A 25,608-nucleotide genomic window follows, 5' to 3' on the forward strand; every position below is an offset into this window, starting at 1 on the left:
TTTAAATCTTAAATAAATCGAAAAAAAATTACATTTTTCACAATTCTCTCTTAATACTTTTTTGTAGAACTTTAGGAATACTATCAGTGATAAAAACATTGAGAGCCTCTAGTTTTTAACTTTTGAGATAAAGGCCACAAAAGAGCGGTCACTCACGCGACTTCAAATATACATGACTTTAGACATCTCTACTAATAATGGGAAAAATCTACGAATTTTGTGAATATTTTGAACATTTAATATTCTTTAAATGAATAATAGATATCAAGCATTATTATTGCACTTTCAAAATTTCAACATTTGGTATATCCTTTATTTGCGAAGGATTGTTCTCGGTCACTCACGCGACGTAACTCACGCGACATTGTTGATTTTGCAGTCTTCAAATTAGTATTTATGCTAAGAACGGGAAGAAAAAATGACAAATGTGATCTTTCTTTTCATTTTTTGCCTTTAGTTTACGAATTTAAGCACAATTAAAGAAACAAATTCTTCGACTTTGGTTTACCTTTTTGCGGAACGATACGATAGCAATTTTTCATTTATGATATCAAAATAAATAGTAAATAAATGTTGTACAGGAATAGACTAATATTGTTCTATTAATCGAAATTGTTTTTGATTTTCATTTGAAAAAATACACATTTTAAGTACGGGAACAGACCATTTGTAACGTCTTCAAAAAAAGTTTACCGACATCGACGGTAAGAATTTCAAAACAGTGCCGGCTTGGTTGTTTGTTGAAATCTCAAACATTTTTCAGTTTCTTTCGATATGAAATAGACCTATAACTTTCGGTCCATTGATATCGTTAAAAGAAAAATATATTTGAGCATAATAACGCGATAAATCGAAAATACGTTGCTATTGAACATGGAAAATTATGAAATTACCTGGACTTCGATGCTAAATTCACATATGAATGTCATTATTATAAAAATAAAAAAACACAAATTGAAAAAAAAATACAAATTTAAATTACATTTTTGAAGCCAAGTCAAATCTATAATAAACAATGGATAACGACCGCTTGAAGTCCATGTGTAGATGAACTAAAGTAAACAAACAAATGTCCTGGAAATATATTCGGCTATTCACAGGTATAACGGAATCATTTATTTAAATCATATTGCAACAGCGCCACATTCAGGAAAACAATACCCATTTTAAAGCGGAAATGGATAAGAATTGTCCCAAAAGTGTGATGGATCATTACCTAAAAGTATCGTCAATGCTGAAGAAAATTTAAACGGCCATCGGGGCTATCGTTGGTGCTATTATTGCGATAGTCTAATGAATTACATATTAATATGTCAAACTAAACGGGTGCACCATTTTTGTTGACAAATCAAAACATTTGCTGATTTTCTCATGAATTTGAATGTCGACTTATCTATTTGACTATTTGATCGACATTTCCACGATTTCAAGCCATTTACAATTCAGTTGAATGCGGCCATAATAATCGCACACGAATATTTGAATTATTTCACATTTTTGAAGCGTCTGTTATCCATTGATTTTCGCAGCATTCCTATAGGTTTGAGCCATGGTTTGTTTCGCCTCACATTTGACCGAAATTCTAACGAAATCGATATTGATAATTCATTTGCTTCTATCCAGAAATTTGAATGCAATCGTCTTCCGAAAATTCTCAACAATTTAATTGAATCATTTCCAATTTATTTATTTATTTTTCTTTCTGACACATATTTTACAGCTGGGAATTTTAACAACGACTCCAGGCAATTTCATCATTTTCCATTTTCACTAGCAACACCTTTTCGAATTGTCGCATTATTATGCTCCAATATCCCTTTCATTAAAGGATATAATTGAACCGAAATTTATAGGTCTATTTCATATCGAAAGAAATTGAAAAATGTTTGAGGTTTCAATAAACAACCAAGCCGGCACTATTTTGAAGTCCGTACATCATTGTCAGTAAATGTTTTTATTTGAAGGCGATCAATTTTGTGTTTTTAGTTTTTTGTTTATGTTTTTTTTTTTAGTTTGACAAAATTTAAAAATATTAGCTGAAATCAGCAAATTAAGGAAAGTCCAAGGGAAGTATTTATGGTGCAAATTATTTGTAATTATATAAATGTTAAATGTATGCAAATTGTGGCATTGATTCAAATCTATATGATCCCGAAAGATTGTTATGGCGACGAAAAATCCATGCCTGTGGCTGCTTCTACAAGAACCATAAAATGATACGTTTATCTTTGGCGGCATGACTATTAATCTATTAATTTTGTTTCCGATTATTTGTAATTTTAGCACCCGGATAATTTTTTAGGATATCGTAATGTGAAATAAATTGAAGAGGTTCCATTTTATATCGGGCCAGTGAGCTTGAATTTGTCCACTGACAAATATATGAATTGTTTATAACATAAGGTCTTAAACAAACATATTGGCTGTTTGTTGATGCCTCAAATATAACTTTTAGTCTACACATTTCGTTGAAATTCTGGAGGATCATTACGTAAATGTATCTGAAAAAATGAAGAAAATTAAAAAGGCCATCCTCAGGGGACTGCATTACATTGTTTTACACGGACTATTGATGATATTATTATCCTTGTCTATTAAATAAAATGGGCGAAAAATTTGTGTTGACAAATCAAAACGTTTGCTGATTTTCTCACGTTCACGTTTTCAAGTTATTTTCCATGCAGTTGAATGCCGTCATCAATCGCACACACAAATATTTGAATTATTTCCCATTTTTGGAATGACAGATATCTATTGATTTTCGCAGCATTCCCATAGATTTGAGCCATTACTTCCCAGCACATTTACCCGAAATTTTAACGAATTTTTTAAATAAATTTGTATTTGTTGGCCATTAAAGTTTGATTGAATGCCATCGTCAATCAATAATTCTCAACAATTGAATTTAAATTTGTCATTTTTCTCCAATTTTTTTATTTTCATAATAATGACATTCTTAGTTATATTTGTCAGCAGCGTAATTTAGCCTCGAACTTCAGTAAATTCCATCATTTTCAATGTCCACTAGCGACGCCCTTTCGAAATATCGCATTATTATGATTCAATTTCTATTTCTTTTAACGATATTATTGAACCAAAATTTATAGGTCTATTTCATATCGAAAGAAATTGAAAAATGTTCGAGGTTTCAATAAACAACCAAGCCGGCACTATTTTGAAATTCTTACCGTCGATGTCGGTAAACTTTTTTGTAGACGTTACAAATGGTCTGTTCCCTAACATAAATGTGATATTTTTTTTTTTTAATTTTTAAGGGGAAACTCAGGTGTATTTAATAAGGTGTAAGTGACAGTCATATGGTTTAAAACATTTTTCTTTATTGTTTGTAAAGTAAATTGTCAAAAATATTTGTCAACGTTTCATTTCGATTTAAAATGTTGTCTGTTGTTTTCGATTATTATTTTTTATTAATAAAAGTACAATAATAATGAATTTATAGGGACGGAATATTTGTTAATGCCCCAAGTGACAAGGAAGCGTGAGCTTAAATCAGTTCTAAATCCGGCCGCAAGTACAACATGGGTTCCAGATTGCAAATATACATATGTATATGTGTGTTCTTATGATCGATTTAATACCAAAAGGAAAAAGAAATCTGCCGCTAAATCCCCTGTTTCCCTCAAAATCAAGGAAATGGTGTTATATAGCTTGTATTAGAATTTGTCCATTAGTTTTCTACAATCGCCCGGCTAAATACAATTTTTTTTACAATTTAAAATGAGATTCTGTTGCGTAGTCTATTGACCGATTGCATACGGGTTTGTGGTGTTTGACCGGGGATTTATGTCCTACAATTTTTCTACCAAGAAGCCACTTCTTCGAAAATTATATTGTAATTTAAAATATAAGAAAAATCCCCAAGGAACCAAGGCTTACATGTGGGACACTTTTCAAAATTATTCGACCTGAAGAAATGTATAATTGTTTTTATTTATTTTTGTCAAAACCTATTTGTCAGCATGACAATTTAACCCTTTCAGTATTTTTGTCGAATATATTCGACATTTAAAATTACTCTCTTTCTTTGCGATTTTTCGGTTATCCTATGTACCGTTACAATTAATGTTTTTGTTGACACTGAAAGAGTTAATTTCTATAACAACAATGTTGTTTTTGTAAAATGTTTGTTGTTGTATCTGATGCATACACCTTATTAAATACACCTTGGGGGAAACCAAGGCGTATTTAATAAGGTGTAAGTGACAATCATATGGTTTCAAACTTTTTTCTTTATTGTTTGTAAAGTAAATTGTCAAAAACATTTTCAATATTCCATTTCGATTTCAAAAATGGTATTTTTTAATAATAAAAATTAAAGAAAACTGCATTCATAGAGACGGACGGAAAGGAAACCTATGCTTAAATCAGTTATAACCACGTTCGCCGATTGGTCCACATATTTTATGTTATGCGTGGAAATCTGTCCATGAAATCGAGGAGATTATGTTAGCCTATATTGGAATCGGCCCTTTGGTGCTTGTCACAATCCTCGGCGGAGGTTAAATACGCCTATGGAACGATTTTATACGGCCAACACAATTTCCATGATTTAGTCTTTGGCTGGGGATTTATGTCCTTCAATTTTCTTTAAGAAGCAAGATTAGAAGCCACTACATAGAAAAAATAGATTGTAATCCACAAGATAAACAATATTACAAGGAGCCATGGGCTAATTGTGAGAAACTTAAAATTAATCGCGACCAGGTCTTAAACTTTATTTTTCACCGACCTAAAATCGCCAATAACCCAAGAATACACAAATTCATTAATTATTCCTCAAAGAATAGTTCTTGACAAAAATGAATTAATAATTGTTTTTGTTTATTTTTGTCAAAAACTTATTGTCAGCATGACAATTTAATTTCTATAACAACAATAGGTGTGTCTGGTTACCCTAAAGTTTGTAACAATTGTTACAAATTGTTACTGGAAGTCGTCTGTTAACCCAAAAGTTCTGCAAAAGAGAGCGGTTGGAGAGAGAAATTTTGACAGTTCTTTCAGTGAGAGTTTGCAAATTCTTGCTGGAAAAATTTCTTCTTGCAATCTCTTGCAACTCTTCTTCTTCTCATACATCGACATTCAATCAGATGTTTTCTATTGTTTGTTTATTTATTTTTGTGCTTTCAATTTGAAAATAATTTTTTTTGGAATTAGCAAGACTAATTGTTTTTGGAGAAAAACTTTACAAAACGAGAAAAACGTAAGTATTAATATGTAATAGGAAAATAAAAGACTATTTCCAGCATTTTTAGAAAAATGACGGAAGAAGATCAGTGTGTCTCTGTAGCCAGTGGCAGTAAATTATTAAGCCCAAATATGGATTTATTGCTCATTTTTTTATTTTATTTCCTTTTTATTTCAAAAACTTGTTAAACTGGTTGTGTTTTCTTTCTTTTAATTCTTTATAATGGCGGACAAATTGGTTTGTTTTGACAAATCAGCTGATTAGTTGCAAGCTTCTGCAGGGATGCCGTCTGTTTACTTTTCGCATTTTTCTTGCAAAAGAGAATAAAACTACCTTACTCTCTCAGAAAGAAGTTACTGGACAATTCCTGCAGGGAAAGTAACCAGACACACCTAATGTTGTTTTTGTAAAATATTTGTTGTTGTATCTGATGCATACACCCGTCTGTCTGTTCCCGTACAGCAAGAATCTGCTACTTTTTACTACGATAACGAATTTCCCTTTATGATATCGAAGAAAATAGTAAAATCGAATAGATTCTTGCAATACGGGAACAGACCACTTATTAAAAACACCTTGGGGGAAACCCATGGTATAATAATAGAAGGTAACAGCAAGTGTTGTTGTACAAAAAACGATACAACAACCACATGGAAATTTGTTGTTGTAAGTTCTACTAGTGTCAACTAATTTGACAGAAAAATGTAAATAAACAAACAAATTATCATCAAATTATTATTTTTTTGAAAATGAAATATTTTCGAATCCTCAAAATAAAAATTGAAAAACATGAATGAAAATCTATCAAATTTATATTTCTATCTATTCCACATCTTTCCTATAATTGAGCCATTGCCATATATATGTGTAACACATATGAAAATGCTGGGAATAGCGAGTTATTCCTTGAAGAAAGATTTGCTTCCTCTAACTTTCCCAGCAGGCAGATTGAGTAAATTGAATACAGGAGCACATTTAATAAAGAACAATTTTAAATTGTATGCGTTCCCAATTTTCCTGTTGGGTGATTTTTAAAAACATAATTTGTCAAATTCATATTGACACTAGTATAACGTTGGAATCAAATCAGCTGGGATTTGCTGTTACCTTTTATAATTGTACCATGGGGGAAACCAAAAACAATTTTGATTGATAAAAGAATATTGGTCTGTTCCCGTACAACCCCTATCGTAGTAAAAAGTTGTAAATTCTTGCTAGTTCTGGAACAGACTTATAATGTCGAAATAAAAATAATAAATAAACAGATCAATATTCTCCTGCTAATCGAAATTGTTTTCGATTTCCCTTTAAAAATTAAAAAAAAAAAAAAATACCATATTTTAAGTACGGGAACAGACAATTTGGAACGTCTTCAAAAAAGTTTGCCGACATCGTCGGTAAGAATTTCAAATTAGTGCCGGCTTGGTTGTTTATTTAAACTTCAAACATTTTTCAATTTCTTTCGATATGAAATAGACCTATAACTTTTAGTTCAATAATATCCTTTAAAGAAAAAGACATTGGAGCATAATAACACGATCATCCGAAAGGGGGTCGTTAGTGGACATCGTAAATTATGGAATTATCTGGAGTTCTATGTTATATTACGCTGCTGGCAAATATACGTACGAATGTCATTATTATAAAAATAAAAAACAAATTGAAAAAAATGACAAATTTAAATTGAATTATTGATTGACGATGGCATTCAATCAAATTTGAATAGCCAACAAATACAAATTTATTTAAAAATATCGTTAATATTTCGGGTAATTGCGCTGGGAAGTCATGGTTCAAATCTATGGGAATGCTGCAAAAATCAATGGATATCTGCCATTACAAAAATGGGAAATAATTCAAATATTTGTGTATGCGATTGATGACCGCATTCAAAATGACTTGAAATCGAGAACATTTGGATCTGAGAAAATCAGCAATCGTTTTGATCTGTCAACACAAATTTTCCCCCATTTTTTATCATAGACAAGGATAATATCATCATATAGTCCGTGTAAAACAATGTAATGCAGTCCCCTGACGATGGCCTTTTTAATTTTCTTCATCTTTTCAGATACCTTTACGTAATGATCCACCAGAATTTCAACGAAATGTGTGGACTAATGGTTATATTTGAGGCATCAACAAACAGCCAATATGTTTGTTTAAGACCCTATGGTATAAACAATTCATATATTTGTCAGTGGACAAATTCAAGCTCATTGGCCCGAGATAAAATGGAACCTCTTAAATTTATTTCACATTACGATATCCTTAAACTTGTTTAAATAAAGTTCTCAAATAGCAGTTGAACCTCATGGACGAACAATGTGACTCTTAGTATTCTGGAATTCCGGGTGCTAAAATTACAAATAATCGGAAACAAAATTAATAGATTAATAATCATGCCGCCAAAGATAAACGTATCATCTTATGGTTCTTGTAGGAGCAGCCACAGGCATGGATTTTTCGTCGGCATAACAATCTTTCGGGATCATATAAATTTGAATCAATATCCTAAAAATCAGTAGGTCATTCGCAGCACAATTTGCACAAATGTAACATTTATATAGGTACTTACAAATAATTTGCAGCATAAATACTTCCCTTGGTCTCTCCTTAATTTGCTGTATTTGAGTTAATATTTTTAAATTTTGTCAAACAAAAAAAATGTTTTATGTCTTCATTCTAGGAACAGTCATTTTCAAAGCAGTTTTTGAAGAATATGAAAAAGAAAGATTAAATACAAAAAAAAAAAAAAAAAAAACATCGAAAGAACTAAAAAACCCCCATGAGGCAAAAAATGAGAAATCCGAATAATAAAAGGGGATTTTATGTGGTAAAAAACTTCGACACAGCCATACACACATACTTTTTAGCTACTACGTCGTACGAGCTACATTCACGTTTGCTATGATAAGAGCTATCACCACAATCACCTCTTTTTATTCAATTTGTTTGTAAATACAACAAAATAATGCATCATAAATAAAATCGATAAACAAATGGAGTTTGTAATAAATAAATGAAAGACGTACATACACACATCTTTGTATATGGCTTAACCGAACTGCATCTGCATGACCTTTTCCAAGATGTCCAAACATACATCACGATCATTCGCACGTAATCTATGCCATCCTTCAGTTGCCATCACATTTTTAATGTTTTCGATTACAAATTGAACAGCCTTTGATTTAAGGCGTTCACTGGAATGACGATCGCCCAGAAGAAGAATATCAGCCACTGTGTCGTCACTCATTACTTCGATTAATATATCTTCACAGATTTTTTGCAAATCTACTAGGGCATATTTATTGGCAGCCACAAATAGATCTGCTGCCATTTCTTTGGGCATTTCCTCGTCCGTGTAGATGTAATTTAGTAATTTCTTGAGCACGTCCGAATCCATATCGTCGATGGTAATACTACCGGTTTTCTTCTCCTGCAGGTCATTGCGGAACATGGCCCGAAACACATCACTGCGAGCACATAACACAACCTTGTGTGCCTTGAATTCAATTCGATCTTGGGCGACCAGAGCTACATCGCTGAATTATTCGATAGCCAAGATATTGGCGAAATCCTTCGAGATGCCTGTTAGGGTTTCATATTGTATTTGAAGAAATATCACGAACATATTATGTTCAAATCCGGAATATTTACGTTTCGTCGTATTAAAATCGATATATTTATTTATTTGTTTCGTTGATATCTTCTTCGAGCATTGCTTTGATCCTTCAGTTACTGTAACTTGAAATATCATGTTTTCAATATTGCATGAAATCAACTTTACATATGTATTTGCAGTTGTATGTAGTATCCATACGGCTTTGACTTCCCCATTATTTACCACAATTTCCGGAGATTTATAATCACAACGACCAAACGCAAGGAACTGCCAACAACATTTATTATTTCCGATGTTACTGATATTTCCAACAGTATTGATCATTTCGAAGACCCTGACACACTGGACGGCAGGGCTATCTCAACAAAATGTAACGACAAAAAAAGACGGTTATTTGTTTGTCGAACTGTTCACAGAGTCCATTGCCGTTTGATTTTTTCTTATGACGGCAACAGCTGATCTTATTTCCACGCACACCTACAGTCGGCGCCAAAGTAGAAAATACATTTTTTTAACGGTTGTAGTTAAAGAAGAAAATCTATAGAATTTTTAAATAATTAAAAGAAAATTAGTTTAAAAAATGTTTATAAAAAATATTATTAAATAAAAAAACAGAAAATTTTCTATATAAAAATATTTAAAAAAATCCTAAAGATTTTTGCACTGAAAAACAAAATGCATATAAAAAATTAAAAACATTAAAAAAAATTATAAAGTCATTTTTATAGGAATTATTTTAAGAAAATTTTATAGAAATTTTTATAAAAAAAATTTATAGAAAAATTTTAAAGAATTTTTTATAATAAACAAGTTTATAGAAACTTTTATAAAAAAGAAGATTATTAAATAAAAATATAGAAAAGTTTCTATATAAAAAGATTTAAAAATATCCCAAAGATTTTTGTATCTTGTATTTTATAAAAAAAAGTATAGAAATTTGTATTAAAAATTTTTATAGAAATTTTTATAAAAAAATTAAAACTATTCTAAAGAAAAATATTTTTAACGGTTGTAGTTAAAAAAATCCTATAGTATATTAAATAATTAAAACAAAAATGTTTAAAAGAATGTTATAAGACAGATGTGTTATATAGAAACATTTCTAAAAAATCTTAAAGAATTTTGTATTAAAAAACTAAATTCGTATAAAAAAAATATAAACATTTTTACAAAAAAAAAAAAAATATATATATATATATATAAAGAATTTTTTATTATTAAAATTTGTGTAGGAAAATTTTATAGACATTTTTATAAGAACATATTATAGACATTTTATAAACAATTTTATAGAAATTTTTATAAAAAATTTTATAGAAATTGTTATAAAAAAATTATATGAATTTTTATAAAAAAATGTATCAAAAAAAATTTATATGAATTTTTATAAAAAAAATATATATAAAAAAGATTATGTTTATTAAAATTTGTATTAAAAAAATTTCATATGAATTTTTTTGCTTTTAAAATATTCTGCAGGAATTTTTATTCATTTTTTTTATTTTTACGGTTTCAAATACAAATTTTATTTGAAAATGACAAAATCAAGTACAGAGTTCCTTGGGCTGCCATCATCGATATAGCAAATGAGACTACCTTTAATAATAATGCCATGATGTGAAATTTGAATTGTGAAAATGTATGGAAATGTATTTGAAACAACAATATTTTCCGAAAAAATTAATGTTTTTAATTAAAAGTAAATAAATATTGAATCATACTATAGTCAGGAGAACGAAAATTATTTTTTCTATTTAGATTCATATGTGATTCACGCAAATATGTCACAAAACAAGAAACAAAAAGTTTGAAATAAAAAAACTCTGATGACATGAATTAAGAATAGTGTTGTATGAACGGGTTAATTCATGTACGTAATTCTGAGAGCGAACTGCGTTGTTCGAATGCCCGTCAGAACATGGCATAATATTAAAAAATTAATTTTCACTAAAATTTTGAATTTTTTATGTCGCCTTCAATAAAAATCATTAACTGATAATGAGGTACGAATTTAATAGAATAGTGCTGGCTTCGTTGTTTTTTGAAACCTCAAACATTTTTAAATTTCTTTCGATATGAAATAGACCTATAAACTTTGGATCAATTATTTCCTTAAAAGAAAAATACATACGAGACCATAGTATAATAATAGAAGGTCAAATGAAGTTGACACTAGTAAAACTTACAACAACAAATTTCCATGTGGTTGTTGTATCGTTTGTTGTACAACAACACTTGCTGTTACCTTCTATTATTATACCATGGTGTGTCATTTTGAGAACTATCGGATGGCGATGGCATTCAAACAAATTTGAAAGTAGGAACAAATATACATAAATGCAATTTTAAATTAACCATATCAATGTCGTTATAATTCCCGATAATTGTAACGGGAAGATAACTGCCGCTCCAAAAATGTAAAAATTTACGAATATTTGTGATGATGATGGTCAACTGCGTTGTAAATGGCTAGAAAACGTGGAAATGTCGATCTGAATCTAAAAGGTTAGTCAACGTCCAAATTCATAAGAAAATCAGCAAACGTTTTGATTTGACAACACAAATTTTTCGCCCGATTAGTTTTTTTCTCCATTTTAAAATCAATTCCCTTAAATGACCGAACATATTTTCAGTTTTATTTGCTTGTTTCCTTTGGTTGATCTACACTTGGACTTGAAGCGGCAGTTATCCATTGATTCCTATAGATTTGTCCCATGGCTTCAAAAATTTAATTAAAATTTGACATATTTTCAGATTGCTTTAAATTTTTATAATAATGACATACATACGCAAATTTGTCATCGGCGTATTAAACATCGAAATCCAGGAAATTTTATAATTTTCGATGTTCACTAGCAACGTTTTTTAGAATTCTCGCAATATTATGCTCCAACGTCTTTTTCTTTTAACGATATAATTGAACCAAAATTTATAGGTCTATTTCATATCGAAAGAAATTGAAAAATGTTTGAGCTTTCAATAAACAACCAAGCCGGCACTATTTTGAAATTCGCACCTCATTGTCAGTTAACGTTTTTATTTGAAGGCGATAAATTTTGTAATTTTTTTTTTTAATTTGACAAAATTAAAAAATATTAGAGTAACTTCGGGTAATGTGGACCAGGCGTCTAATGTGGACCACCCCCCATATCTAAGAAAATGCTTGAAATATGTCAATGCCGCCTTGATAGTGAAAACAAACATCAAACTTGGTTTTTAATAAATAATTGCAATGTTGAAAATGTAGTAGTAGAAAATGTAGCTCTGATTGTAAAAAAATTTTTTTTACCACAATAGTCGGACGTTTTTGCACAATAGTCGAACACTTTTTTTTCTCGAATATAAAGAAGTTATGTGGTTTTCTTGTTTTCTTTAACAAAAATATACGTTTAGCTGCAATTACGATCGGTGATTTTTAATTTTTATTCATTTTTGAAGCAGATAATTATTTTTTAAATAAAAATATTCAATGTCGGGTAATGTGGACCACTATGAAAAAGTGGGAGAGTTTCACGAGGACGAGTTCGAAACATGGGCGCATTGAATATGCAAGGAGGTATTCTACCCTCTGAAAACTCGATATGCGAAATTACAGGTGCCTCGATTGGATAATGAAGCAAGGATCTGCAAAATACAGCAAATAGGGCGGTACCCTTAAGTGGGGGCTAGTCCAAAACATTAACCCATATATTTTTGCATTCATTGTTACCCAAGAGTGCAATAAATGGAAACTTATCACAACCAATGCACCACCTACCTTTAACTTACTGATCCTCATGATACACACATACAGGTCCACATTACCCGCCAAGTTATTTTTATTCGTAGGTTTGGTTTTTTGAAATATAATGCAATAACATTTTTATAGAAAATTATAAATAATATTTGACCTGGAATATATTTACCCAACAAATCTACTATGTTGTGAAAACAATTTCGTTTTTATTTTTTACCGTTGTTACGCCCACAATATCAAAAAAAGAAAATGGTGGTCCACATTACCCGAAGTTACTCTAACTCAAATACAGCAAATTAAGGAGGGTCCAAGGAAAGTATTTATGGCGCAAATTATTTGTAAGTGTATAAATGTTAAATTTACGCAATTTGTGCTTCAAATGATCTACTGATTTTAAGGATATTGATTCAAGTCTATATGATCCCTAACGATTGTTATGGTGACAAAAAATCCATGCCTGTGGCAGCCCCTACAAGAACCGTAAGATGGTACGTTTGTCTTTGGCGCTGTGACTATTAATTTTGTTTCCGATTATTTGTGATTTTACCACCCGCAATTCCAGAATATTTTAAGTCCCATTGTTCGCCCATAAGGCTTCAACTGCTTTTGACGAACTTTATTTAAACACATTTAAGGTTTTCGTTATGTGAAATAAATTGAAGAGGTTCCATTTTATCTCGAGAGAGTGAGCTTGAATCCACTGACAAATATATGAAAAACCTCGATGTGGTGTTTATGACATGTTTATACCATGGGGTCTTAAACAAACATATTGGCTGTTTGTTGATGCCTCAAATATAACTTTTATTCCACTCATTTCGTTGAAATTCTGGTGGATCATTATCTAAAGGTATCTGAAATGATGAAGAAAATTAAAAAGGTCATCGTTAGGAATATCGAGAGACTGTCGTACATTTTTTTACACGAATAATTAGTGTTGACTGAATCAAAACGTTTGCTGATTTTCTCAGATCCAATGTTCTCGTTTTCAAGTTATTTTCCATGCAGTTGAATGCCGTCACCAATCGCCCCCACAAATATTTAAATTATTTCCCATTTTTGGAGTGGCAGATATCCATTGATTTTCGCAGCATTCCCATAGATTTGATCTATGACTTCCCAGGACAATTACCCGAAATTTTAATGAATTTTGTAAATAAATTTGTATTTGTTGGCGATTCAAATTTGCTGAAATGCCTTTGTCAACCGATAATTCTCAACAATTCAATTTAAATTTGTCAATTTTTTCAAAAGTTTTTTTTATTTTTATAATGGCATAAATACGCATATTTGACAGCAGTGAATTTTAACAGCGAACTTCAGGTAATTTTATCATTTCCGATGTTCACTAGCAACGCCTTTTCGAATTATCGCATTATTATGCTCCAATGTCTTTTTCTTTTAACGATATAATTGAACCAAAATTTATAGGTCTTTTTCATATCGAAAGAAATTGAAAAAAGTTTGAGGTTTAAATAAACAACCAAGCCGACACTATTTCGAAATTCTTACCGTCGATGTCGGTAAACTTTTTTTGAAGACGTTACAAATGCTCTGTTCCCGTACTTAAAATGTGGTATTTTTTTTTTAATGTTTAAAGGAAAATCAAAATCTGTTCCCGTACAACATTTATTTCGATAACATAAAGGAAAAAATGCTATCATAGTAAAAAGTTGTAAATTCTTGCAGGTTCTGGAATAGACTTATAATGTCGAAATAAATAGTAAATAAATGTTGTGCGGGAACAAATCAATATTCTTTTGTTAATTGAATTTGTTTTCGATTTTCATTTAAAAATTTAAAAAAAAATTTCCACATTTTAAGTACGGGAACAGAGCATTTGTAACGTCTTCAAAAAAGAGTTTACCGACATCGACGGTAAGAATTTCAAAATAGTGCCGGCTTGGTTGTTTATTGAAAACTCAAACATTTTTCAATTTCTTTCGATATGAAATAGACCTATAAATTTTGGTTCAATTATATCTTTAAAAGAAAAATAATAATAATAATAATGCCATAATTCGAAAAGGCGTGGGTAGTGAACATCGAAAATGATGAAATTACCCGGATTTCGATGTTTAATTACGCTGATGACAAATTTGCGTATGTATGTCATATTATACAAATTTAAAACAATGTGAAAAATGTCAAATTTGAGTTAAATTTTTGGGACAAATCTATAGGAATCAATGGATAACTGCCGCTTCAAGTCCAAGTGTAGATAAACCAAAGGAAGCTAACAAATAAAACTGAAAATATATTCGGTCATTTAAGGGAATTGATTTTAAAATGGAAAAAAAACTAATCGGGCGAAAATTTTGTGTTGTCAAATCAAAACGTTTGCTGATTGGACATTGGAGCATAATAATCAAAACGTTAATTGGAGCATAATAATTCGAAAAGGCGTGGACATCCAAAATTATGAAATTATCTGGAGTTCGATGTTAAGTTACGCTGCTGTAATATATATAAAAATAAAAAATGGAAAAAATGACAAATTGAGAATTTTCGGATGGCGATGGCAATCAAAAAATCTGAATTTCCAAGTGGATAGAAGCAAATGTAAATGCATTTCTGAACCATCAATATCGAATTACTTAGAATTTCGGTCAATTGTGTGGCAAAACCATGGCTCGAATCTATAGGAATGCTGCGAAATGGATTACTGCCGCACCAAAATTGTGAAATAATTCAAATATTTGTGTGCGCATATAATGGCGGCATTCAAGTGCATTGTAAATGACTTGAAATCGTATCGACCTGTAACTAATAGGTAAGTCTACGTCTAATTTTATGAGAAAATCAGCAAATATTTTTTTTTTTCTTTGTCAATAGTTTTTATACCCTTCACCACACTGTGGTACAGGGTATTATGTCTTTGTGCATATGTTTGTAACAAGCAAAAATAATCGAGATAGACCCATGGTTCCTTTTGAGAATATGCATAGAATCACTTTCTGAGTCGATTCATGCATGTCCGTCCGTCTGTCCGTCCATGTATTTTTGTTAACAAAGTACAGGTTTGTTAATGCCGCCAATACGATCATATATGGCCAAATTATGAAGTTATGAGCATATGTATTTAAGAGGTTGATATTATGAAGTATGGACATTCCTCATAAAACTAAACCCATTCCCTTATATGAATGACCGGAACTATTTCTAACTCATTTTTTGTATGTTTTCATTCGTTAAGCTTCACCTGAACCTCGATTAAGCGGAGGGAAAATCAAAAATTACATATATTTTACTAAGTGTGAAAAATTTCCAACATTTTTTTACACTTCAAAAAAATGGGAAGATTAAACATCTTCTTGCAGAAAATTAAGTAACGATTATATTTCGAGATGGACCTATATTACGTAGGGATTGGTATTACATAGTTTTTCTCTCAGTGGCTAGGGAATCTTCTTGGAAATGGTCGCTGGTTTTAATTATTTCTTCAATTGCTGCTATTTTTTTCTCTGTCAACTTTAAGTTCTGTCTGCATTCTATCGCTGTTGCAGAGGCTGTTACCAAGATCAATAAACATCAATGTTCTTCAATCCGTTTTTTTACAATTTCCCCTTCTACTCCCTTTTCAGAAGTCATTGAAATGGCAATTGTTTTCATTTCATTCAAAACAATCTTTCGCATAGATCTATTATTTTTTTATTTGCTGTTGCTTTTCAGTTTTATTTTCCACAAAGGGCTGGCGCGTGCGTTTCTTCTTTTTGTTGTTGTTTCCAAACAACATCAGCTATGGCGTTTACCTTCTTAATTACTCATGTGGAACCAACTTCATCTAAAAACCTACAAATCACAATGATTTGGGTTTGTATTTACCTCTTTTTGTTAGTTGTTGCTGTTGTTCAGAGACAGATATTAGGTTTCTACGGTTTAGTTTGAAGATCTCCAGTCGAAAAAAAAAAACAAAACAACGATAATAATCTTAGAACAAATCTAGGTTTCGGAAGTAGTTAGTAGTAGATGTACGTACGTATTATAAATTAAGATTCTAGATTTGATTTTTGTCTAATGTTCTTTGTTTTCCTTATTTATGTTTACAGCTGGCTACTAGAATATATTGGTCCATTAGTTTGTAGAATTTCCGTTTTACGGAGAAATACATCTGTTCTGAATTCTAGTAGAATTTTGTAATTGTATTTTATGGTGGCGGATGGATAATAAATTGAAAAATGTTCTTAGATTTACTATGGAAAATCTACTAAAACGGAAAGCTTCAGGCAGGAACTTCTTTTAAATATAGCGATATACCAAGGCACCCTCCGAAGTGATTATTTTTATACAATAGTTTTATTTTTATAACAAAGAAAATCTCACTACCCATTCATCCAATTTTTCATTCTAAAAACGTAAACAACGACCAAGTCAAGATATATTTATAGTCTTGGGCCAAAGATTTAACATTAGATTCGAGCAAAAACAGCTGAGGTTCGCTTGCTTTGATCTTGATACGATGGATCATTACGTTCTGAAATTCAACCTTCCGAATAATGTTAAGTGCTGGCTTCCCAATTATCTTTATAATCGGCAAGCCTCCATTAAGTTTCGTGGCAAGGATCTGAACAAGATCAAGAATCTAAAACGAGACTTTACAGTTTGTGAAGTAGAGACAATTATCTTAAAGGTTATTCTACTCAAAGTCCTTGGTCTAAACGAAATTTCTATGTTCGTGTTACAAAGGCTTGATGCAAGTGTTAGGTGATACAATCAAAAAGTCAAAGGGTGGACCCTTACGAAAAATGTCAAATCCTCCCTAATTATGCAGCTCAATCTGGACATCCTTCCTTTGGAGATCTTGGCTATCGTCACAAAATAATGTACTCCGAATTGCCACGGTTTGTGATCAGATGGCGAGCGTCGATCGTCTCCATGAGGAGATTAGGGCGTTATTTTCGGAATCGTAAGTAGGTGTCCTTTTGGGATTGTAAACCCTCACGACAAAATGTTTATCCTTTATAGGGATGTGTAATATGATTGGACTTAATCGGTTACTCCTTCCGAGTATTGTGCACACTAGGTTGTAAGACCGATATTTCAATTCGACCTGCAATAACTCGGATCATACCAAAATCCTATGCCGATTTTGCCTGTTGATTTTTTGGTATAACCGTCATTGTACCGACCCATCTATGATATTTTTATACCCTACACAACTATGTTGTCAGGGTATTATAGATTTGTGCAGCCCCAAGAGTTTGTAACGCCGCGAAATATTGGTCCTAGAGCCACCTTTTAGTATACCGATCGTCATATAGCTGAGTCGATCGGTTAATATTTAGGGGATGAAATGCATCGAAAATTTTCTTTTTTTCTGGTCGCTCCAGAGGCCGCAATTATGGTCCATGGAGAAGAAGATCGGGCCAAACAAATTAACCCTGACTTTTGTGTGAAAATTACAACATTTGTATTCTATAGCCTATATATTTATCCCTGAAGGATGTAGACCCTAGAAGTTGATAGTATATCCAAGAGGAGTGGTTGACCTTTAAATTTATACCAATTATATTGTCGTATGTACTCGAATGTGGGTGTTATACTTAAAAATTTACAGGTGCTTACGTATTCCGATATTATTTAGTAACCCATTACCACACTGTAGGGCGGAAATATAGCGCTGATCGCATTGAAATTTTCCATGAGGGTCCAGGTATGGTCAAGGACAACGCCTATAATTTTCGGTGATTATCAGATAATATTGGGATGAAGTAAACCGAAAACTAATTTTCGTGTTTTTTGATCCAACTATAGGCCACAATTGAAATCTGAACATCACAACACAACCCTCGGTGAAGGGACTCTGAACGAGTAATTAGAAGGGCTGTACTGAATATTAGTAATATTCGTTGACCTCTAGTCGGTCAAGAGGGTGCAAATATCGCGAAATATTTTTCATATATAGAACCACAGAAAGTTAGATTTCCGTGGAAGTTGTGTAGGGTATAATATGGTCTGCCCCGTCCGACTATACTGCTCCGCTCACTGGTTAAGGCTATAGCTTCATATTGCAAACGAATATTCTGCAATTTGAAATTCAAGATTCTTGGTGGGTAAAGCAAAAATGTTAAAATATAGGTCCATGTTTTGACTTAGTTTGCAAAACAGGTCCTACCGAAGAGCCTATAATTTGTCATTTCGCGGTTAGGTGGCTCCATATTTTCACAAACATATAAATATACCGTCCTTTTTAAGGTATAAACGATTTTGACTGTAGATCGAAGAATTGGCATAGACCCAATATAAAGGTCGTGACCATAGGCCTAGCCCCATTTTCCAATCAACGTAGCTGTAATTAGGGATTTCGAGTTCTAAGAGGATAACACATTTCTTTTTGGACAATTTGCCGATCATTTCGATTGAGCAAGCCCCATTTTCTAAAGTTTCGGTAATTTTATATTTCGGCTTCTTAGAGGATTAAAATAGTACCATCGAATTTGTAGAAATATCAGCCGCACCTTGCAATTTAGATATAAGGGGTTAACTTCCAATAGTCTCAATTGGCCTTTTATTGTAAGTCAGTCATATTCTCCTCGACTTCCTCACTTTTTTGCTGGGTGTTTCTCCCTTGCCGATATTTGTGGTTTCTTCCTCTGGAATCCGCGCTCTACTTATTTTTAAGTACGTTGCGTTGGGAAACGTAGTACCATATCATTAGTTTGGCCAGACTTGCCAATAGAGTCATATCAACGTCTACCTGGATGAATTTCCACTTCTGCGATATGTTTTGAACTCGCTGCGCTAACATGTGATGCAAATAGTTGCCTTTTGTGGCATCCTTCTCTCTCAAATAGTCAATTTTGGAGAAGACCGTGTTGGATACGGAGTACGTTTTATCTTTGGTCTTGGCCAGAGATGCCATTGAAGATATGTTCAAGTCTTCCACAGGAAGGATCCGATTTTCATTCTCCTCCTTGTGGAAAAATTCCAACTACTTCACTAGTAGTGTCTTGAGCATACGTTCTGTTGTAAACATGTTTCCCTAACCTCTGACGGAGACTGTTGCCTTTTGTTATCGATGAATGTCAATTTTCTTCGCCAGCTTGAGTTTGATTATCTCACATGGATAGGCAATTCTATCCACTAGATTTTACATGACGTCTATATAGCTATACAGATCGATATAGCCCCCTTGTTATCAACGTAAAATCTCTTTGTGTATCTCATCTAACACCTCCTTATGGGTCTCCTTTTTCAGTTCTCTATTCTTCACCAGCAGATTATCCAAGATTTTATTGTGGACCGCATCCAGTATTTTAGTTTTTCCCGGCCTTTACGGCCTCGTCTTTTGGATATTTGAGCAAGAGTTGATGGATTCTCGTAGCAGTTCCTTAAAGTTTGGCTTGTCCCGCCTTTATCTTTGCACCCGACACGATAAGATTTTTCTTTGTCTTCATTTCCTTTTGAATTCGTCTTCTCTTGCGGATACTTAATTCTTTTCACCATATCTGAGGAAGTGAAAGGAAGGTTAGACTTATCAGAAGATTAAGATGAAGTCTCATTTTCTGAATACTAGTGTCAACATTCCGCCCTCAATCGATGGATTCTATCCTTTAACTTTGAATTGGCTAATCTTTTACTTTGTATTCGAAGATGAAAAGCTCTTCTTTCTTTTCATTTGCTCTCCGAGAGAAGTCAGTCTTATCATTAGGAAATTGCCGGTATACCTCGTATTCGATGACGGGAAGCTCTTTGGCGTCTCCTTGTCCTCTTATTTTGCGTTCGAAGAACTAGCACTTTTCGCCGCTTCAGAGTAAGTCCAGGTACATTCATAGGGTATTTACGAATAATTCTGATACATTCCTTGTTTTCTGGATACTAATGTTAACTTTGCCAACCACAATCCATCAAATTTTCCTTTAATTTTGGGTTGACCCAGTTTACTCTTGACATCCGATGATGGGAATCTCTTTTCCTTTTACGTTTTTATTTTACGTTGGTCTGCTCATTCGGAAGGAAATAAGGTCAGGCTTAATGACATTAAGGACTTTTCGATACAGACAAATTCCTTCTGAATACGAGAAATGGCGATATTCGAAAGATTAGCATGGAAGTCTTCTTTGAGTTTGGTCTGATTTCCCTTCGCATCCGAAAATGGGAATCTCTTTCTCTTTCATTCTTCCGGAGATCTGATCATCTTTGACGCTTCCAAGGAAGTGAATGAAAGGTCAGGCTTATCATTAGGTACTTCCGTCTATTGTGCGTTCATCCTGGAAGATGTCCTTACACATCTTCCACTGCAAAAAAAAAAAAATATATATATATATATATATATATATTGCAGATATTCATCGCTTAGAATAAAAGAAAATAAATAAAAAAATCGTATCATCATGAGAAAGCCACTATTTTTCCAAAATATGTAAACTTTTCATTAATATCAAAATTAATTCCTACTTTATTTTTTTTTCTCTCGCTCTTTCTCATCAATTACTCATAAAAAGAACATGACTTAAAACAACATAAAACATACTTAAACATAGTTTCTTTATTATCTCTTTCTCTCTCTGACAAGAAACCAATATTTAAAGTTTTATGAATCGAATTCATAAAATTCAGAAATCCGGCCATTGGCAACACTTTCTGAACATATATGATACGAATTATTATTTTCTGTGTGTCTTATCTGCCTTTTCACATCTCCGACATTCTATAAGGTCTTTGTTTGGTTTACTTTCGTTTTCCGACTCGGAATTTGAGCTTGAGTCCCCGCCTGTGAGGCAAGATTGGTCTTCCCAGATTGTGTCTAGACTGACCCTCCCAGGATAAGTCGAATGGGCTCTTCTCTCGAACTTAGCTACATATTAGTCTGTTGGCTACAAAAAGTTCTTCTATGCAAAGTTTTTGAAAACAGCAACCATTCCCATAACTAATCTTTGATGATTAGCTTCCGAAGAAGTCATAGGGTTTCCTCTACCCCAAAGATGTTACACCTGGCATCATTTCCTTTTGGCGAAATATTATGCCACAAGCATTAATGCTCACTCACTCAATCGATAATAATAATTTTCCCATAACTTATGCCACTTCGTAGGATTCTCCACATTGAAAACATAACACCAGAGAAGATCATTAACTTCTCTAAATGGATTGAGATCATAAAAAGAAACACCTCAAATTAACTTAGACGGATTAGAGCAGAAGAATGTGGGGAGAAAGAATGAAACACTCGCATTCTCATCGGGAAACCTGATAGAATCATTCATTCATCAAATTTCAAAATTACTTTCATGTGAAACGCAACGCAACAACTTCTACTTCTCTAACCTTTTTTGTTGTTATTGTTTGCCATTTCCATTGAAAGTAAAAACTTCGCTGCGTCCAATTCCCATATCAGGTGGTAATGAGTGGTGGATGAGCTTCTTTATCTTCTAAATAACCGACAACGACAGCGAAAAAACTTGCCGCCACAATTAACAGCATTCCAACTTTGCTTAGAAAAAAAATAAATGATTCCTCATTGTGGCTCCAAGCTCAGCCATAACATCTTGATCCGTACAAAGAGCTGGAGGCTCCAACATTACACCGATGTTTAAAATTTCCTAAACAGCAACAACGACAACAGCAACACAAAAACGAAAACAATAAAAATGTTCTTGGGTTACATACTTCGGTTGTAAGGGCTTTTCGAGGGAGAACGATGGAAGAGGCGGGGAGGTGGAACCCTTTATGCTTGGCTGCCTAAATGTATGACCGATCACACATGGTCGGCTTGCATTGTGATGTGTGATTGCTGGCGGTGCAGACCTTAATAAGCCTTCATAATATGGGTTTGAAATAGACCTAACATGCATACAAGTATGTATGCTAGTGTGTGTGTGCGGTTGGAACCCAAGCGTCAAGCAAGGTAGTATGTACATACAAATATTTACAATGGACTTACCTGTAGTACAACATCCGTACACACATAATTCTTCTTAAGTGTATTCAATTGGAGTGCATTACTCCAATTCTGCTTATTCGTAGTGCTGCGGTGGAGGGTATTTTGTGTGCGTTGAGAGTGAGTCAATGTCTTTTCCACAAATGGACGGAACGATTTAGCACAGTGGTGTGAAAAAGAAACAAAGGAAAATATTTTTTCAAGAAGTATAAGAAGATTAGATTTCCCAAAAAAATATTTTTGAAAGAAGTATAAGAGGCGTGGATTTATAAAAAACATTTTTTCATGGAGTATAAGAGGCGAGGAATTATAAAAAACATTTTTTCATGGAGTATACGAGGCGTGGATTTATAAAACATTATTTTTATGCCGTATAAGAGGCGTGGATTTATAAAAAACATTTTTTCATGGAGTATAAGAGGCGAGGAATTATAAAAAACATTTTTTCATGGAGTATACGAGGCGTGGATTTATAAAACATTATTTTTATGCCGTATAAGAGGCGTGGATTTATAAAAAATTATTTTTTATGCCGTATAAGAGGCGTGGATTTATAAAAAATTATTTTTCATGGAGTATAAGAGGCGTGGATTTATAAAAAATATTTTTCATGGAGTATAAGAGGCGTGGATTTATAAAAAAATATTTTTCATGGAGTATAAGAGGCGTGGATTTATAAAAAATTTTTCATGGAGTATAAGAGGTGCGGATTTATAAAAATAATTTTTCATGGAGTATAAGAGGTGCGGATTTAAAAAAAAATAATTTTTCATGGAATATAGGAGGTGCGGATTTATAAAAATAATTTTTCATGGAGTATAAGAGGCGTGGATTTATAAAATAAAATTATTTTTTATGCCGTATAAGAGCCGTGGATTTATAAAAAATATTTTTTATGCCGTATAAGAGGGGTGGATTTATAAAAAATATTTTTTATGTCGTATAAGATCCGCGAATTAAAAAAAAATATTTTTATGTCGTATAAGAGCCGCGGATTTAAAAAAAAATATTTTTTCTACGACTATTAGTTCTGATAACTTTTTCGACATACTGTGCCCCTCACTATACTATTTAGATTGTTTGTACAATATGTCACGATGACACACAATGACATTAAGATCATCATCAGCTTTAAGGTAATTGTCATTCTCGACCACCATCACGACGATGGAGACGGAGACAATCATAATAACGACGTTGACCATCATAATGATATACATACATATATTTTTTATGTTCAAGTAATTATAAAGTAACAAATGCAGTACTCCAGTATTTATGTAGATATGTAATAAATATACCTACACTCCTCAGACACACACACATGTATGTGCGTAAATATGTTAACATGGGTTTTTTGTACACATAATTTTGTTAAAATAGTTTTTTGGTTTAAATATTATGTGAGGTATATTGTGTGTGCGGTAACCTGATATTGGTGTCAGTAGCATAAAGTAACAACTCAGAAAAAAATGTGTCCCATACCCAACCATCATCGTCATCATCCACTGACAAATGAGATTGGACATAATATCACAAAAGAAGTTAAGAAGTCAAAGAATGTTCCATGGACAAATTGTTTAAATTGTGAATTTGAAGGAGAATAGTGTGGTAGAATATGTAAAATTTTTGAAAAAAATGTGTTTTATAAATCCTTGACTCTTATACTACATGAAAAATAATTTTTTATAAATCCTTGACTCTTATACTACATGAAAAATATTTTTTATAAATCCTTGACTCTTATACTAAATGAAAAATATTTTTTTATAAATCCTTGAATCTTATACTAAATGAGAAATAATTTTTTATAAATCCTTGACTCTTATACTGAATGAAAATTTATTTTTTATAAACCCTTGACTCTAAATGAGAAATAATTTTTTATAAATCCTTGACTCTTATACTGAATGAAAATTTGTTTTTTATAAATCCTTGACTCTAAATGAGAAATAATTTTTTATAAATCCTTGACTCGTATACTCCTTGAAAAATAATTTTTTATAAATCCTTGACTGATGGAAAAAATATTTGTTATAAATCCTTGAAAAATAAAAAATATTTTTTATAAATCCACGACTCTTATACTAAATGAAAAATAATTGTTTTATAAATCCTTGATTCTTATACTGAATGAAAATTTATTTTTTATAAATCCTTGACGCCTCTTATACTAAATGAGAAATATTTTTTTATAAATCCACGCCTCCTATACTGATGGAAAAAATATCTTTTATAAATCCACGCCTCTAATACTGATGGAAAAAATATCTTTTATAAATCCACGCCTCTTATACTACAATAAAAATTAATCATGTTAAGTCTTATAAATCATTTTTTTAAATTACAACAACTACAAAATGGGTTTGTTGTTATGCTTACAACAACAAATGCTTGTTGTAGTCACCATTGCAATGTGACACACCATAAAAAAATTGTACCGGATCTAATTTTAATGATGGTTTACAACTTCATGGTCGGACCATTTTACATAGTGTGTGTGTACCGGTGTCATACCAATGTACCGTAAAAGGTTAACATACGTCCACACAAAAAAAAAATTAGATCATAAAATTATAACACCTCTCAAGTAAAGATTCCCACGCCTAATTTTTTCTTTTAAAAAAGTTTCGAGTTCGGAAGAATAATTTAAATCGTATAGAAATTCTTTTGTTGGAAAACTTTGGAACCTCTGTCCGTGTTTTTTTATCACCCGACTTCTTTCTTAAGTAATGAAATGAAAAGTTACGCAAATCGCCATTAAAATTAAAACAAAAATACGAACATTTGAAAAAACGTGGTCAACAACATAACGAAGATACCGATTGATCGACTGACCGGCCAAGCCACACAATGCATGGTAAAAAGGCAACAAATTCCATTAAAACAACACCAACAAATACAATCACAGCTACAAAAACAACAACAATAACAATTACCAAACAAATCAACTATGTATTTAATTTAACAATCCAGGCGTATGGCGACCGGTCGCCACAGAGTGGTCTAAGTCTGTTCCTTAGCAAAAAAAAAAAAAAAATCTATCGAACGCAAACAACAACAACAACAAAACAAATACCTGCAACTTGGCCATAATCACGTCTTGTCTTTGAAGAATCAAACAAAAATCAACAACAACATATTTTTCCGCACCAACC

General features: G+C 32.2%; 1 protein-coding gene across 1 annotated transcript; it reads right to left on the reverse strand.

Moving 5' to 3' along the window:
• Positions 1-8,264: 8,264 nt before the first annotated feature.
• LOC133329273 (speckle-type POZ protein-like) lies at positions 8,265-19,432 on the reverse strand. The gene is made up of 2 exons (XM_061537763.1): positions 19,218-19,432; positions 8,265-8,754 (listed from the first exon to the last, which is right to left on the reverse strand). The coding sequence occupies exons 1-2, from the start codon at positions 19,430-19,432 to the stop codon at positions 8,265-8,267; spliced, it is 705 nt and encodes a 234-aa protein (XP_061393747.1).
• Positions 19,433-25,608: the final 6,176 nt, after the last annotated feature.

The sequence above is a fragment of the Musca vetustissima genome, unplaced genomic scaffold (genome assembly GCF_032173495.1).
Source record: "Musca vetustissima isolate MV318-11 ecotype Yass unplaced genomic scaffold, APGP_CSIRO_Mvet_v1 utg17292, whole genome shotgun sequence".
Lineage (NCBI taxonomy): Eukaryota > Metazoa > Arthropoda > Insecta > Diptera > Muscidae > Musca > Musca vetustissima.

What these genes read in the sequence shown, in the direction of transcription:
- LOC133329273 (XM_061537763.1), bottom strand. Translation starts at nt 19,432, where the DNA reads ATGGCATCTCTGGCCAAGACCAAAGATAAAACGTACTCCGTATCCAAC. An exon ending in CTGGCCAAACTAATGATATG is followed by an intron (nt 8,755 to 19,217) that starts GTACTACGTTTC and finishes CGAATAATTCAG; the next exon opens with CGATGTAGCTCTGGTCGCCC.